The 16,998-nt window shown below is 42.0% G+C and overlaps 1 protein-coding gene across 1 annotated transcript in view; it reads right to left on the minus strand.

Annotated features, from left to right (window-relative positions):
- fbxw4 (F-box and WD repeat domain containing 4) overlaps window positions 1–12,630 on the minus strand; it is a gene marked incomplete at both ends in the record, with an annotated part of 35,980 nt that extends 23,350 nt beyond the window's left edge. The window contains 5 exons of the mRNA XM_080530798.1: window positions 7,957–8,042; window positions 8,375–8,507; window positions 10,713–10,898; window positions 11,182–11,277; window positions 12,446–12,630. Coding sequence (XP_080386924.1) covers window positions 7,957–8,042; window positions 8,375–8,507; window positions 10,713–10,898; window positions 11,182–11,277; window positions 12,446–12,630 — 686 coding nt within the window. The remainder of the gene's footprint in view (window positions 1–7,956; window positions 8,043–8,374; window positions 8,508–10,712; window positions 10,899–11,181; window positions 11,278–12,445) is intronic.
- Between the last annotated feature and the right edge of the window lie 4,368 nt (window positions 12,631–16,998).

The following is a 16,998-nucleotide window of genomic DNA, read 5'->3' on the forward strand; positions in this document are numbered from 1 at the left end:
GAGATATGGAGATTGAGATGGAGATGGGGAGAGAGAAAGAGAGAGGCAGAGAGATATGATGGATAGAAAGGAAGAGAGTGAGAGAGAGGGGGGGGGGGAGAGAGAGGGGGGGGCGGGAGAGAGAGAGAGAGAGATATGGAGATTGAGATGGAGATGGGGAGAGAGAAAGAGAGAGGCAGAGAGATATGATGGATAGAAAGGAAGAGAGTGGGGGAAAAAGAGAGATGGAGAGGAGGAGGAGACAGTCCTCATGTATACTGTCGGCTCACCAGTCTCTCGTCTAAAACCAGTGTCATCCCATCCAGTCCAGACTGAGTCAGCCTCCAACCCTCATGTGAAACCACATCTCCTGAACATCTCCAAATCTCCTGAGACATTTTGAAGACATGGAATAATATGAGGAAAACTGATGGGGCTAGGCCCTCCCTTCTTCCAAAGTTTTGGATTGGTTTACTGTTTTGTAACCTCGTTGAGGGAATTCCTTTGCAGGAAGTAGCTACATATAAGAAACTTCATTTCAAAGGGGTGGGACACCTCACAAAGTTAAATCAATCAAATTCCTTTCTTGGATGGAGCTCCATAAAAACAGAATAATTGTTTTCCTTCCGGTTTTCTTCAATTTTCTCACGTTCTTCCATCGCTCTGTCCAGGTCAATACAAGGCAGATCGGCTAATGTAATAAAGGTAGACGTGAGAACAATGTGATGGGCCTCTTCCAGGGCCTCAGGGCCAAAACTCAGAGACTAACCAACAGCTACTTCCTCCAGAATATGCCTATTGCCTTATTTTCAGCAAATTGTCCGGATACTGCTAACTAGGCCTATATCCTGTCTTATTATTTTTTGTGACTTATGTCCTGTACTACTGTCACTTTTTTATCTTGAATTATGCCTACTGCCATATCGTGACGTTAGAATTATAAGGTTCTATCTCCATTTTTGTCAAAATTTAGTTTTTTTACATAATCTGATCCATTAGGTGTTTATTAATGCCTGTGTGGTGTTATTTTTAAAATGTTGACATTTTTGAGTTAGTAATTAATAAAATAAAAGGTTCCATCTCACAAAACATAATGGAATGTAAAAACTTTGACGCTCAATATCTCTGAACTACCCTAAACGGAGATAGAACCTTATCATTCTAAGCTCACGATATGTCTTGTGCTGCAATGACAGGAACCGAATCCTAATAATTTTACTCTCTTACACTTAAGTAATATGACGTAACAATAAACTTGAAACTTAAACTTAAAACTTAATTTGAAGATATGGCTACACAAGACTAACTATTTAGCAGTGGTGGGCCGTCAGGGCCAGCAAGGCCTTCTCTGCTGGCCTAAACATCATCAGAATATACATTTAATTTTGATATATTTTTTCCACAAATATGTATTAAATTATTCCCGTAGTCTATTCTCTTCATTTCATAGCTTTCCTCTTGGTTGCGCTGCTTCCAGCCATTTGGAGCCATTTGGCTGGCCTTTAGCTTTTATCCAATCATATAATTTCAGCCATAATGTGTTGCCAGGGTACCAAGAAATCTGCCCGCCTGCAGATTCAACAGTGGCGCGAGTACAGTAATTTAAAGTGAACGAGAAAAGAACTGTGGCGTACCGTAGTCAGATCTCGAGTTGGCGAGCAAATCCGACGAAGGCGCCTGCTGAATGGCCTTTAGCTTTTATCCAATCATATAATTTCAGCCATAATGTGTTGCCAGGGTACCAAGAAATCTGCCCACCTGCAGATTCAACAGTGGCGCAAGTACAGTAATTTAAAGTGAACGAGAAAAGAACTGTGGCGTACCGTAGTCAGATCTCGAGTTGGCGAGCAAATCCGACGGAAGGCGCCTGCTGAATGGCGGAGCAGCTGATCAGCACCTGCACGTCTTTTGATTGGATACGCACTATTGAGAGGCAGAGCTAGCAAACTGAACTTGATCAAGGTAATTTGTGTAGATGTAAGCTGTTGTTCTACAAGCAGCCACAATGGCTGAAGGAGGAGAAGAGGTAGATTTGGTGGCAGATATTATAGCTAACAATGACATTTTCAAGAAGAACCTTCCAAAAGCTAGAGATAATCAGAAGAGAACTGCCAACCCCGACGTTAGCGACGCTATCCATGTAGAAAAGGACTTATTGGTGGAACTGATCAACTGTACAACAGACAACTGAGACATTAAAGTCTTCTTGATCAGTTGTTTTGGTGAGTACAAAGCATTTAATTTTTTCTGCAAGAGATGTAGATATACGGAGCGACCCTGGGTCGATATGTGTGTGGTGTTGCGCACTGGCTCAGCTGTGTGAGTAAGTGGGGCTTCAATGCGATCTTTTAATCACTTCCCGGGGTGCTATATATTGTAATATTGTATATATTGTAATATTGTACTTGTTAAAAGGCATGACACTTGTGTGGTAGTAAAACAAACTTGTGATCTAATTTTTCTGTTCTCCTCTCCGTGTCTCACTCTCTGCTCCGATATGCTACCTAACTTCCGTGCCCTCTTAAAGGGGTATACCCCTATATCAGATATGAACGTCACAGCAACGCCCGGTTATACTGCGTTTCTGTCTAAATGTAGCCTATAGTTTCTAGAGCCATGGCGTGTCATAATGATGGTATTAAGAGGTGGAATAATTCAGGTAGGACATCACTGAAGGCCTAGGTGTGAAATGCACCGCCCGCCACTGCTATTTAGTAATGCCCCCTGATCGACCAGTAAATGTTGTTTTAAGAAATGTGCAAGAACTGACATTACCACTAAACAAAAATGTGTTGGGGGAAAATACATATATTATTATATTACGTATATCTGATATAAAGAAACTGTCTTCTGCCTCGCCAGGGATCAATCATCTCCAACACTAAAGCAGATCAGAGCTTTGGCCCACCACCTTCAGGAGGTCCTCCTCCGCCCCCCAGGACAGACACAGTATCACACCCCACACAGCAGAGTGGCGTGGAGAACTAAATATGATTGAGAAAAGCAATCTACGAGAAAGGGACCAAGGCTCGGACGTACTGCTGGGATCAATCTCCCCCCGCTCAGGCAGGAACCCCCCCCCCCCCCCCCCACACACACACACACACCCTCCCCACACACACACACACACACACACACACATACCCCCCCCCTCCCCACACACACACCAGCCAAGGGGTTTCAGTGCAGCCACAGTGCCACCATCTCCCTCCCCTCTCCTCTCCAGCAGACCTTGAGATGATATTCACCGGAAAAACAGAGAGAGAGGGGGAGATGGAAAGAGAGAGGGATGGGGATAGATGTGGATTAGTCCGAGAGGGAGGGTAAGAAGGGGAGAAGGAGAGAGGGGGATATTTTTTATATGAGGTGTAACCCTCTCCTGAGGTACTATTTCAATAAATTAAGATATAACAGGATTCTGAGTCTTAGCTGTTGATGGTGAACTGACTAACTCTCTTCTTGTATACAAACAAATCAGATAAGTGTATGTAATTGTCTGTCCCCATAAACCAAGTAAGCATATAAAACCATATACAAACAAAATACAAAGGACAGCAATTTATTTAGAAGGAATAGCAAAAATATGTTTCTTTTATTTTAGGTATATGCTGTGTGCTACACTATGTGCTTGGGTTTGTATGCCTGTGTGCTATACTATGTGTAGGCCTATGTGTTGATGTAAGCTGGTATGTGTGTATGTGTGTGTGTGTGTGTGTGTGTGTGTGTGTGTGTGTGTGTGTGTGTGTGTGTGTGTGTGTGTGTGTGTGTGTGTGTGTGCAAAACAAAAATAACAATCAAGTGGAAACCAACACAAATCTTACTACAATCAATAAAAAATAAAAAATAAAGTCCAGAGTTCTAGATTCACAGTTTGAGGTCTACCAAGCGCTTGGGTTTTGTTGGTGCACATATGAAAGAAAAATAAGTCCTTGGTACCACTGATACGGTAACTGCCAATTACTCACAGTACCATGTGGAGGTGAAGCAGATGTGGTAGCGACAAAGTAAGATGGGTTGGGTTGACGCGTTGCACACGCGGACTCAGTCCTGATGGCGGCAATGTTGATAACAATCCTCGGAGTTCAGTCTAGGGTACAAGTCGCTGCTTACTACCCTACCAGGTAGCTGCAAACGTCCACGGTATGATTGTTGTACACGGTACACGTTTATCATAAATGAAAAATAACAAACCGCTAACCCTTTAAACTGAAACAAAAACCTGAATTGCTAAACGTCAAACAATAGTCCAAACTTAAATAACAATATAGTAATACGTCGTTGTCGCACGCTCTCCAAACACACACAGCCCCTCTGCCACAGGTGTCTGTGTTTACCTCTCATTCATTCATTCATTCATTTGTCCCGCCGCCGTGCACTTCCTCAAACTCTCAACATTATGACTTCTCAAGTGATCTGATTGGCTTAGGAGCACGTCACTCAAACAAACAACAAAACAAGACCGGTTCCACAATATTTTCTCAAAAATACAAAATAATGAAGTGAGGAAAATACACACTTTTGGTTTCTGTTTATATATACATTTTTCAGATCTCTACAAGGCATAGGATGGAGGTAGAGTGGGAGGATGGGAGAGTAGGGGAAGAGTTAGAAGAAGAAGAAGAAGAAGAAGAAGAAGAAGAATGGGCTGATGGGCTGGATTCGAACCCATGCCGACATGGGCATATGTGTGCACTGTAGACCGCGGTGCTAGACCACCCCAGGCCACAGAATTTGGTATTTTTAGGGGTTAGGCATCAGGGAGGCCAAGCTCAACCACAAACTGCAGATCAAGGAGAACTTCCAGAGCAACTCTGACCCCTGTCGCACGTGGCAAGGCATCCAGGCCATCACAGAATACAACCCCCAAAATGCAGCCCTCCCCACCAGCACTGCGTCCCTACCCGACGAGTTCAACCACTTCTACACTCGCTTCGACCGGGACAACAAAGAAACAGCCATCAAAGCTGAGGCCCCCCAAGACGAATAGTCCCTCACGCGTCTCCCAGGATTCTGGCCAACATCTACCACTGCACCGTTGACAGCATCCAACTGCATCACAGTGTGGTACGGCGACTGCACTGTGTCCAACCAGAAGGCCCTGCAACGGGTGGCGAAAACCAACCAGCGCATCATCGGCATTTTTGTCTTTGCGCTACTGCTGTTTGCACACACTCCTGGTCAATGTGAACACTCAATTACCCTTTGCACTACTGCTGTTTGCAAATGCTACCTTTGCACCTACCATATTTTTGCACATACCTCTTTTTGATATAACCGCTAATTTATACATCTGTATACATTACTGTACCAGCTACCGTAACTGTACATAGCTTACTGCTAATGTCGTGTATATAGGCTACCTCTAACTACCGCACTTGCCATACTGTACCTATCAGTTCATCTCTATCATGTTTTATATCACTATTTGCACTTCTGGTTAGATGCTAAACTGCATTTCGTTGTCTGGTACTTGTACGCAATGACAATAAAATGTAAAAAAATAATAACAGTAGCATGGCCACCAGGTGTGGGGGGGATTGTGTGTGTGTGGGGGGGTGTTACCGCTAAATCGATAGCGATGGGCAGCTCTACATCGATAGACATATTATGTGGACTTAGAATCCACATTTAACATTCAAACACGGCCCCAGGATATCAACAATTCAGAAAGAAAATTCGTAAAGTTGGATCTTTGGGAGGGCAAGAAGCCTGTTTGGGTGGGCTGGACCCACCCATGCCCATAGCTAGCGCCGGCCTTGAAGCTAACCTTACCACCTGCATAATTACTTTAACTTATTACTAATTACAGGCTGCGTTCCGTGAGTGTGTTCTCCACGCTGTCTGGAAGGGTAGCTAGCTGCCTTAAGCAACTAAAAGTTATTTCAACTTTGTGGCACGAAGCGGCCTGTCAAGTTTAGTCGACATGAAGACGCTCGCACAATATGTGCTGACCCAGGGTGAAGTAGATTCACCACACGAGAGAAAATGTGTTCTGCCTCCTCGCGGATGACTTGGATGAGACCCCCATCCAAAATATTTCTTTTGCAGATCTACATAATACACGTGGATGACCTATTTTGAGGTAAAAACTGGGAGTTTCACAGAAAGGTGACAAGTTTACACCCCTGAATTACTGTAATAACCTGGTAAAAACACAGTAACACTACAATAACATTATCACAATAATAACATTGTAGTAACGCTGTAGTAAGACTACAGTTACTAATCACTACTACTTAATTACTACTTTTCTACCCCAGCCTGCCAGACCCCTGCCGCCCCTCACTCTCTGTCTCTTCTCTGTCTCTCTCTCTCTGCTCTTTAGATTCTTAGAGCGTGAAGCAGGGACAATTACATTTACAACAAAAGGGGCTCCCTCTCCCTCTCTCCCTCTCCCTCTCTCCCTCTCTCTCTCTCCCTCTCCCTTCTCCACAGCTCAGAGGCTAAACTAATGGCATCATTTAGCTACCTTAACAAACCCTAAACAACGTTGAACAAACTTCACAACAAACTTTGAACAACGCAGACTGTCTAGGGTGGCCTTGATTCAACAAATATCAGGAGACCCTTGAGACAGTAAGACAGTAAGGCACGAGGGGGTGAATAGATAGTGTTTCTGGTTTATCAGTTAGTTGACACCTCTGTTCCAGGGGAGTTTTAATTAACCAGACGGTTGGTCAGTGTGTGGAAGGAACAGGTCTGTGTGTGTGTGTGTGTGTGTGTGTGTGTGTGTGTGTGTGTGTGTGTGTGTAAGCAGCGGGTTATATTATGAGGGGGTAGCAGGCTGAGGCACGGCTGCTATTTCAGCCAGCAAATTGGAGAATTAATGATGTGGATAATCGCCCTGTATACCCTCAGATCTGAGACTGCCCTGGCTGAGCACACAAGGCCACTGGAGGATACATATGCGCGCGTGTGTGCCTGCGTGTGTGTGTGTGTGCGTGTGTGTGTTTTTATAGTTTGAAAGTCATACAGTGTTCTCTAGAGCCCTACGACACAGGCAATTCATGAGTTGAATGCGTCTACTCTACTGTAATGCATGAATTTGCTCAGAGGTGAGGTGTTCCCTCCGCGGCCTCAGTGACTCTTGGTGTTTCCACTCAACAGCTCTAATAGGCCAGTAGGACGGATCAGCTGCCTTTTGTCTGTCTGGGTAAGCTGAGGTGATTGAAGCAAGGATACTGTTACAGCCTTGACTGTCCGTGTGTCGCTAAGAGTGTTTGTCTGTCTGTGTGTGTGTGTGTGTGTGTGTGTGTGTGTGTGTGTGTGTGTGTGTGTGTGTGTGTGTGTGTGTGTGTGTGTGTGTGTGTGTGTGTGTGTGTGTGTGTGTGTGTGTGTGTGTGTCTCTCTGTGTGTGTGTGTGTGTGTGTGTGTGTGTGTGTGTGTGTGTGTGTGTGTCTCTGTGCGTGTGTCTGTGTGTCTCTGTGTGTGTGTCTCTGTGTGTGTGTGTGTGTGTGTGTGTGTGTGTGTGGGTGTCTGTGTCTGTCTGTGTGTGTCTGTGTCTGTGTCTGTGTGTGTGTGTGTGTGTGTGTGTGTGTGTGTGTGTGTGTGTGTGTGTGTGTGTGTGTGTGCTCGTGTGAGTGCCATTAAGGGTGTGGGTGTGTACACGGATCAAAAATCAAAGAAGCTGCTTAAGAAACCCTGCTTCACCACGATATCCTGTTGTCCCCCTCTGTCTATCCTTCTTCCACTTGTTCTATTCTTTTCAGACCACCTGAGGGAAAATATGTCTCAGCCTACGCTGTAAGAATCCCCCCAAACCACCATCCACTGTCTTTCACACAACTGATGCAAAATCAATGAAATTGCCAATCAATGTTTCTAGATGGCAATTAGATATAGTCATGAGTGGAATCACAGTGATCCAAGTGGTGTACAACTCTGTGAGGGTGAATCTGTGTTCACAGTATTAGGGGGCAGAATTCTATGGCAAGACTATTGTATGATATTACTGTAGATGTCTGGTCATGAGCTCACCTCAGTGTGGGACTAATAGCCACAGACCACACTCTGTCATACAAGGGGATGGTGTTTCTGGGGCAGCTAGACGACAGGGTCCATACCTAGAGAAAAAACATAAGAAACAGAGAAACGTGTGACCGTTTGAAATGCAAATCGCCCCAAAGTGATCAATGTCACAGGGTGCTTCACAGAGTTTGTGACGACAATGTATTTGCCCAGCTTGTATTAAATGAGACAAAAGCTCAATAACTCCTACTCTCATATCTAAGTGTAAAACAAAACCAGCACATACAGTATGACACAAACGTCCCACCTGACATGCCTGATCAGAATCAAGGTTATCCTTAGTTATCGTTGTGTCATCGTTAGCGTCAGTATCAGTGGTCAAATTTGGAAACGTCATTCAGGATTAGCACATTAGCATGTCTCTCACCCTAGCTGTTCTGTCTCTGGAGCCGCTGACCATCAGTCCCTCTCGACAGTCCAGGCAGTTCACCTCCTGGTTGTGACCCGAGTACTCCACAGTGTATCCACTTCTCCTCTGGTGGACCAGGATCTTACCATCACTTGGAGAGAAAATAAGCATCTTATCAACTATATCATCCCTTATCATCAACTATATCATCCCTTATTATCATCTATATCATCCCTTATTATCATCTATATCATCCCTTATTATCATCTATATCATCCCTTATTATCAACTATGTCATCCCTTATTATCATCTATATCATCCCTTATTATCATCTATATCATCCCTTATTATCATCTATATCATCCCTTATTATCATCTATATCATCCCTTATTATCATCTATATCATCCCTTATTATCATCTATATCATCCCTTATTATCATCTATATCATCCCTTATTATCAACTATGTCATCCCTTATTATCAACTATATCATCCCTTATCATCAACTACAGTACAGGCCAAAAGTTTGGACACACCTTCTCATTCAATGCGTTTCCTTTATTTTCATGACTATTTGGTACAATATAACTATAATAAAATATATAATAATAATATTAAATATAATATGTGTTAATAATAATGTTATTATATATATAATATTATTATTATATATTTTATTAACAACAACAATTTTTTATTTTATTAACAACAAAAAAGCAAAGGGTGGCTACTTTGAGGAATCTAAAATATAAGACATATTTAGAGTTATTTCACACTTTTTTGTTAAGTACATCATTCCACATGTGTTCATTCATAGTTTTGATGCCTTCAGTGAGAATCTACAATGTAAATAGTCATGAAAATAAAGGAAACACATTGAATGAGAAGGTGTGTCCAAACTTTTGGCCTGTACTGTATATCATCCCTTATTATCATCTATATCATCCCTTATTATCATCTATATCATCCCTTATTATCATCTATATCATCCCTTATTAGCAACTATATCATCCCTTATTATCAACTATATCATCCCTTATTATCGACTATATCGACAGACCCATTTCAACAGACCCATTACAGAACACAGAAGAAATACTTTCTCACAGGTGTTTTTTTACGAAAAAATAAAACTTTTGGTATGTTTGGAGTAATTACTGCAATTCATTAAATGCATAGTCTCGACCATCCGTACTAGCTAACGCGGTACGTCTGGAAACATTGAATCAAGCATTTGAGAAGTTCCAGAAGGGAGAAAGACATCTTCTATAGACAGACACTCTCACGACAAATCACACAAATGGGCGGGTGGGGTTCAGATGAAATGGAGCAATCAGAGGAGGAGGCTCAGAGGAAGGACGCTAGCCGGATTTCCTGCATGTGCATGTCCCTCCCATTCCGCCTTTAGAACACGGAAGACAATAAGGGACCAGACGGTAGCCGGGAGCATATGAAATTTGTGGGAGGTAACACGTCTGGCTGGACAGACTATTCAATTCAATTCATGTCTTTGAATGAGATTGTGCTGGGCTTCTCAGGGAGTGGGTGTGCAGAAGAGTGTTACTTTGGTATATTGTCTGTTAACAGCACAGGAATTGACAAACAACTTAACAAATAAGTGTTGAGTTACTGCAAGACTGAACTATGTACCGACTACATACAGTGCCCTCCATAAGTATTGGAAAGAGAAAGCATGTTGTCTTTTTTCACCTCAATACTCCCAACAATTTAGATTTGTAATCAACCAATACTATGTTTACTACTATATGAGATTCTCAGTTTTAATTCAACATTGTTTTTCAGATTGGGTTCACCTTTTGACCGTACAACATTTTTGTACAACTGACTCCTCATATTTCAGTGCTCCAAGAGTATTGGAAAAAATCATATAATATCCAAATAAAGTACTCATATTTAATATTTGTTCAACAATACTTTGCATACAATAACTGCCTGGACAGTGAGGTCTGCAACCTGTTGGCCTCACCAGGTGCTGGGTATATTCTCTGGTGATTCTCTGCCAGGCCTGTACTGCAACTATGTTCAGTTGTTGTTTGTTTTGAGGTTTGTTTGCCTAAAATCTTATCATCAGGAAATGAAATGCATGTTCAATTGGATTTAAATCTGAAAATGTCTTGGTCAGTCAAGAACTTTCCACTTTTCGGTCCTGAAAAACTCACTAGTTGCTATGGCAGTATGTCATTCCTACCAGTGATTTAGGGGTGATGGTGAGCATGCTGATTTAACATGAGAAAGGGGAAGTCCCCCACTAAGTAAAGTTTTAAACAAATGTAATACTATGTTGGCAGCATGTCCACAGATGCCGTTTGTAGACATGATGATGCTGGTCTACCTTCCTCCACTGACTAGGTGTGTGTCCGTCAGAGCGAAGCGACACACGTCCTCCAAGTGTCCAGAGAACACGGCGGCCGGGCTGCAATGGAGTCTCCCCCGAGCCGGCCGCAGATTGTACGCTCTGATGTCTGCAGCCTGGGACATATACAGCACGTCCCCGTCCAGCTGTAACCATGGCAACAGGCTGTGAGGGGGGGGAACACAATCAAAGAACGGGAGGGAAATTACACATACGTTTTTCTCAGCATCTCAGCCATTGACACGATGACTAGAAGGAGAGAATGATCCACTCCCTGTTGAACGTAAGTCAATGGCAGGCACACCCAGAGAGGGACAGGTTTTAAAGTCATCTAGGGATGTTCAATAAGCCAACTATTAACTGTCTGAAAAGTTCATTCCTATAATAAGCTTCCTTGCCCCCTATATGTACACTGCAATCAGTGATCCAAAATAAATAAATAACTCACTTTATCTTCCATTTGAGTAGGACCTCTTTCCTGCAGATCCCTTGGCACCAGTTCTGAGACACCTTCACTCTCTCCTTCAGCAGTATGTGGGGGTACCTGCAACAACGAAGAAGGATTACAGCTTAATCAGAACCAATGAAATCAATAGATACACACAATGCCAACAAAATGCTAGTCAATTACACCATTGCATTGTCATCACGCTCTCCGAACTGTCCGACATCATTGTTAATAAATGACATAGAAGGAAACCTCAAATAAAAACATATTTACACATCTGCATCATCAAGCAACTAATACAGAAAAAAATAAGCTGTGCAAGACTTCTCTGCTTTGACACAACAGGGCTTGGCCTGATAGCCAAGGAGACAGGGGGGTACGGTTGGAATGGGGTTTCACTGTGGCATTGAGGAAGGAGACTGGTAGGGGGGACATTGTTATGCCATGGGTGGCACAGCTCCAAGCTGCCATGTTGAAGTCTTTAAGAAAATACTTTTTTCTCACATGTTCACGTTAACTGTCTAGGTCTAGGAAGTTAACTATAGGCTACAGTACAAAGCTGGCTCCAGCATTGAAGAGACCCTTTTTACAAAACTAAATCATTTGAGGATCTATACTGACGACTGAGACCTGACCAGTTGTCCATTGTGTTCCAACAACATGACAGTGTTACTATATTGAGATGTCATGATGAGGCAGCACAGTTTTATAACGTGCTTACATGGTCTTGGGCCAATGCCATAGAGTCTATGATGAATGAATGAATGAATGAATGGTCTTTATTGTCATTAATATAGTACAGGTACCATACAACGAAATTTGGGAGGGGGGCTCCCCTGGTGCTAGGATAAAAACTAAAAACAAGAAGGGAAAAGAGCTGGTTTACATAAATAAAGGCTATGTACACTATCCACTATACTATACTATACAAATAAAACACTGTGCTGTACTCTATGCTATGCTATAAATATCCTAACATTTCCTATCTCTGAACCTTATGTACCCGAGGGTTGTCATATTGCACATAGTGTTATTGCACATTATTACACTTCACACTGTATTTTGCTACGGTGATATTGCTAAGGGACATTCCATAAATGAATGTACTACTGAATCCCGTGTAAACCACATTGTATTAAGGACAGTCTGACTGGATACAGGACAGGTAGCGATCGATATGTCAACAAACAGTTTCAATGAAAATCAGACACTAGTAGTAGATCGTACGATCACTTTGACTTTGATAGAGACATTTCTTTCTTACGAGTCTGTTCCTTGTCGTGAGATCCCAGTGTTTAGAAACTCTTTCGCTATCTTCCTCCACACTGCATCACGATTTGTAAAATGGTAAGTGGCTTTGCAGACTTGAGAAAGGCGACTCAGAGACTTGTAGTCCAGATAAGACATGAGGTGGTAGAGGACATCCTCTGGGAGCTGGAACAGCAACATTGGGAGTTCTCTGTAAAGCTCTTGTCTCTTTTCCGTTTGTGTGTATTGCCCTGTGTTTCTCTCTCGGAGGTGTGTTGCCTCTTCTATGGAAGCAGAAGTTTCTTAAAACAGGGTTTAATACTAGCGGTAAACAACAGTCCATGTTTTCAGAGCGCTTGCATACAGAAGGTACAGGAAGCCATTACCAAAACAAAGCTGACAGCTGAGCCACGTGGTAACGTCGTTTGACGTAATGACGCAATTCTGATGTTGAGGGCATCTACAGTATACATAACAGTACAGGCCAAAAGTTTGGACACACCTTCTCATTCAATGCGTTTCCTTTATTTTCATCACTATTTGGTACATTGTAGATTCTCACTGAAGGCATCAAAACTATGAATGAACACATAGGAATTATGTATTTAACAATAAAGTGTGAAATAACTCTAAATATGTCTTATATTTTAGATTCCTCAAAGTAACCACCCTTTGCTTTTTTGTTGTTAACAAAATAAAAAATTGTTGTTGTTAATAAAATATATAATAATAATATTAAATATATATATAATAACATATTATTATTAACACATATTATATTTAATATTATTATTATATATTTTATTAACAACAAAAAAGCAAAGGGTGGCTACTTTGAGGAATCTAAAATATAAGACATATTTAGAGTTATTTCACACTTTATTGTTAAATACATAATTCCTATGTGTTCATTCATAGTTTTGATGCCTTCAGTGAGAATCTACAATGTAAATAGTCATGAAAATAAAGGAAACACATTGAATGAGAAGGTGTGTCCAAACTTTTGGCCTGTACTGTAACTGTTTCTTGTTTTAATTGGTAATTGTACAATAGATTGTTTGCAAAAAAATGTACAGCATTTTTTGGGGTAGATTGGATTGTTTATGACAATTCAAGTGTCATACAAATCCATTATTGCTCGCATTACTGTTGGAATTATTACAAATTATGCTCCCACAGTTGTGTAGATGTACAGGTTGGGCCTATGTTGTACAGAGCTGCAGGTCTATGATGTGTCAGAGCTGCAGGGTAATATGGGGAATATGCTTTATGTTATGATATGAGGGTCATCATATGTGTTGTTCTCTGACACCTTCACCATTTTCAGAAGGAAACAACCCTGTTTGTCACGTGGTCCTCGTCATTGTTTATATTATTCTCTTTGGTTATGTGGGGGGTGGGAGGAGTGGGGTCAAGTGATGAGGATAGTGAGCTACATTATTTATGTGGTGGTTTCTTTATGTGTTTTAGTCCTTCTGGGCATGAGATCCCAGCAGACCTGGGGCCCGTTCCACTAAGGTGGATTATCTTCTAAGCCTCGATAAAGTTCTAAGCCTCGATAATGTTAGCTTGCGTTCGGTTCCATCAATGTGGCTCAAATAATTCGCTGCTTGGTTGAGCTCCTTCTGAGTCAGATATAATTAGCCTGGTCGCGAGCAGGCTAAAAGACTGGCTAAAGTAAGACGTGCGTCAAAAAAGGCTCACAGGCGGAAACTACATCCCGAACAACAGTTCCATCAAGTGTCTTTTAGGAAATATTAGTTCCCACTTCACACGAGATAGATAGATAGATTGGTTGACTGTGTGATAGATAGATAATTTGATATTTTGAAAGTGTGATCGATCGATAGATAGTTTGATTGTGTGATAGATAACTTGATATTTTGAAAGTGTGATAGATAGATCGATAGATAAATAAATTAAAAGTGTAAAAAATAAAATAAAATAAATAGGTATCTTTATTAACTTGCATTGCTTTTGTCACAGTGGTCTGGCTGGCGCAGTGGTTAAGGCAACCAGCTAGAGTTCCGAAGGCTGCAAGTTCGAGACTTGATTTTTTATTTTATTTTATTTTTTTACATTTAACCGAAACCTTCATGAAAAGGCTTCAAACACCATTGTAATCGTGTCAGTTCTTGTAAATTAGCCTGCACCATAATTGTATAGCCTACATACTTTTTTAGATGAGATTTTAGATTAGATTCAGACAACGAAATGCAGTAAAAAGTGCGTCTGAAGAGGGATTTGAACCATCGATTTAAAATGACGATTAAATACTATGGCAGCGGTCGATACCACTAGGCCATTGTGACGATATGACGGCTTGTAGCCTGCTGCTGATATCACCACAGTAGTAAATATTAATTTATTAAAATATGAACATATAACAATAACTGGGGCTAGTATGACCTACGCATTTAATCGGTCAGCAATTTCTTGACAAACCATTTCCCTCGCCTTGTTAATTGCGGCAGTTTTGCACTATTTTACATCTTATTTTTCCGTCTTCATAAAGATCAATAATTCGGAATGCTGCGCAAATGTAGTACCCCTGCAGAGTGGAGTATCTTCATTTCGACAGATCGACTCTTCGGGGCTCTTTATGTCTGCGTGCACGCGCCCATATGGAGGATTTGTAAGCCGGTGTTCTGTGAACACTGATGACACAAGCCTGATCCTCGTTCGAGGAATCACCTGAGGCTTGAATTCCAATCCCGAGTTGCCTGATCGCCTGATTTATTTCAATCGCCGATATACTAATCCACTTTAGTGGAACGGCCCCCTGCTCAGTAGTTTGTGGAGCATCACCCTCACCCCCTCAGCCCACTGCCTCCCCTGGTCCAGGGCCTGTCAGTCCTCTGACTCCTCTACTTGGCCCCTCACCTCCTCACCCCTCTGGTCCGTGGTGTGTTGACTGACCTTAGTCCTTCTGATGTTTTTGTTGATTTGTTTTTTAATTGTGTATGGCAAGCTTCTTGTTGTCGCTGTCGGAACCCCATTTTATGTGGACATCCAGCGCTGTCAGGCCTGACATGTGTTTCCATCACAGCCACAATGGTCCCCGTTTGATCAGAGGTCAAGGAATGTGATAGGTCGTTTGATCGGGGTCATGGTCTGTGATTGGCAGATATGCAGCTCCTAGGTGGCGTTTTTTGTTTAGACCAAAGTGGCAGGCTGACCTCGTCCCATTCACCACGGTGACCGTGTCCATGGAGACCGGGTCTTTCCTGACTGACCAGACTGTGACTACGTCCAACACAGTAGCTACATTCACTGGAAAAAAAAGATTTCTTTTGAAATTGAAAAAAAAAAAAAAATAGTAGTTTTTAATTTTAGGTGTTTGCTGTACCCTTCATGCTTTTTTAGTTGTGGATTAAAATCAACAAATCAATAGATCAACCAACTCCTATCATCATAGAACCATAGGGGACCACACTAGAGAGAAATATGATAAATGATAAAATGATAAAATGATTTTATGTCACGTATGACACTGCACTCATAGGCAGCTATGAAACACTGATGGATCTAGAATAGTGAATGTTATGAAAATGCTGTTTGCTCACTCTAGAAACCCTAAGCGCCTTATGCCTACTTCACCCCTTATGGAGATAGAATGAGGAATTAGCATGTGTTGGAAATGTTTTTTATGTTTCCTTTTCTCGGTTAGAAAGTGAATGTCTGTCATAAGGACAAACCAGTGAAAGAGATCACCATCTTCACCTCTATAACATCATTCACCTCTATGACATAGAATTGAATGATTCCTAGAATCTAATGCACACACAAAACATCAGGCATATCTATAACATTTGGTGATTTTGCAAGACACAGTATTTGTTTTTAAGTGACCAAATATATTGAATTGCCTCTCTCCATCTATAGTAGCCCATCAACCATCATACAGTGGGCAAATCTCAGACAATAGACAACCTGAAATGAATTAACTCCAACTATTTCAGCACCAGAAATATGCCATTCTGAAATGACTAGCCAGTTTGTAATTATCAACCATGTGGCCGTCTGCTAGAAAGCTAAATCATTTAGGTCCCACATTGCCACCATGAGTTCTCCTCCAACCTTCCGTTACTACTGGCATTCCCCAGAAGGCTTTGATCAGCTGTGCACAACGGCACATAATTGAAATATGCAGATCCTTTTTTAAGAGACGTGTCCTCTTGTTGAAAGCTGCACACTCTGAAAAGGCCATGTCCCAAACACTGGGACGTCGGAAAAAATCATTTATGGTCGGCTTTCCAGCTGAACTGTCATAGCTAAAAGGAAATGAAGAGGTTGGGAGGAGGGAGGAGGGAGGAGGGAGGAGAGAGCTGGGGAAAGCGGGAGGGGGAGGGGGGGGGGGGGGTGGAGGGGGGGCCAGGGGTCTTCCCTTTTGATCTTTTTAGGGCAGAGTGGAGGGGGTATGGGGGGGACTCTCCCTGACTCTCTCTGAGCTGGCAAACACATTTAGCTGGTAATTGTTCAGATGATTCTGACAATCAGTCTTGGAAATGCATGGACAAACAAGAGTTTACAGCTCCAGTTGGATAAGTCAACAGGTCTCCCGTATGT

The sequence above is a fragment of the Nansenia antarctica genome (genome assembly GCF_963989245.1).
Source record: "Nansenia antarctica genome assembly, chromosome: 1".
Lineage (NCBI taxonomy): Eukaryota > Metazoa > Chordata > Actinopteri > Argentiniformes > Microstomatidae > Nansenia > Nansenia antarctica.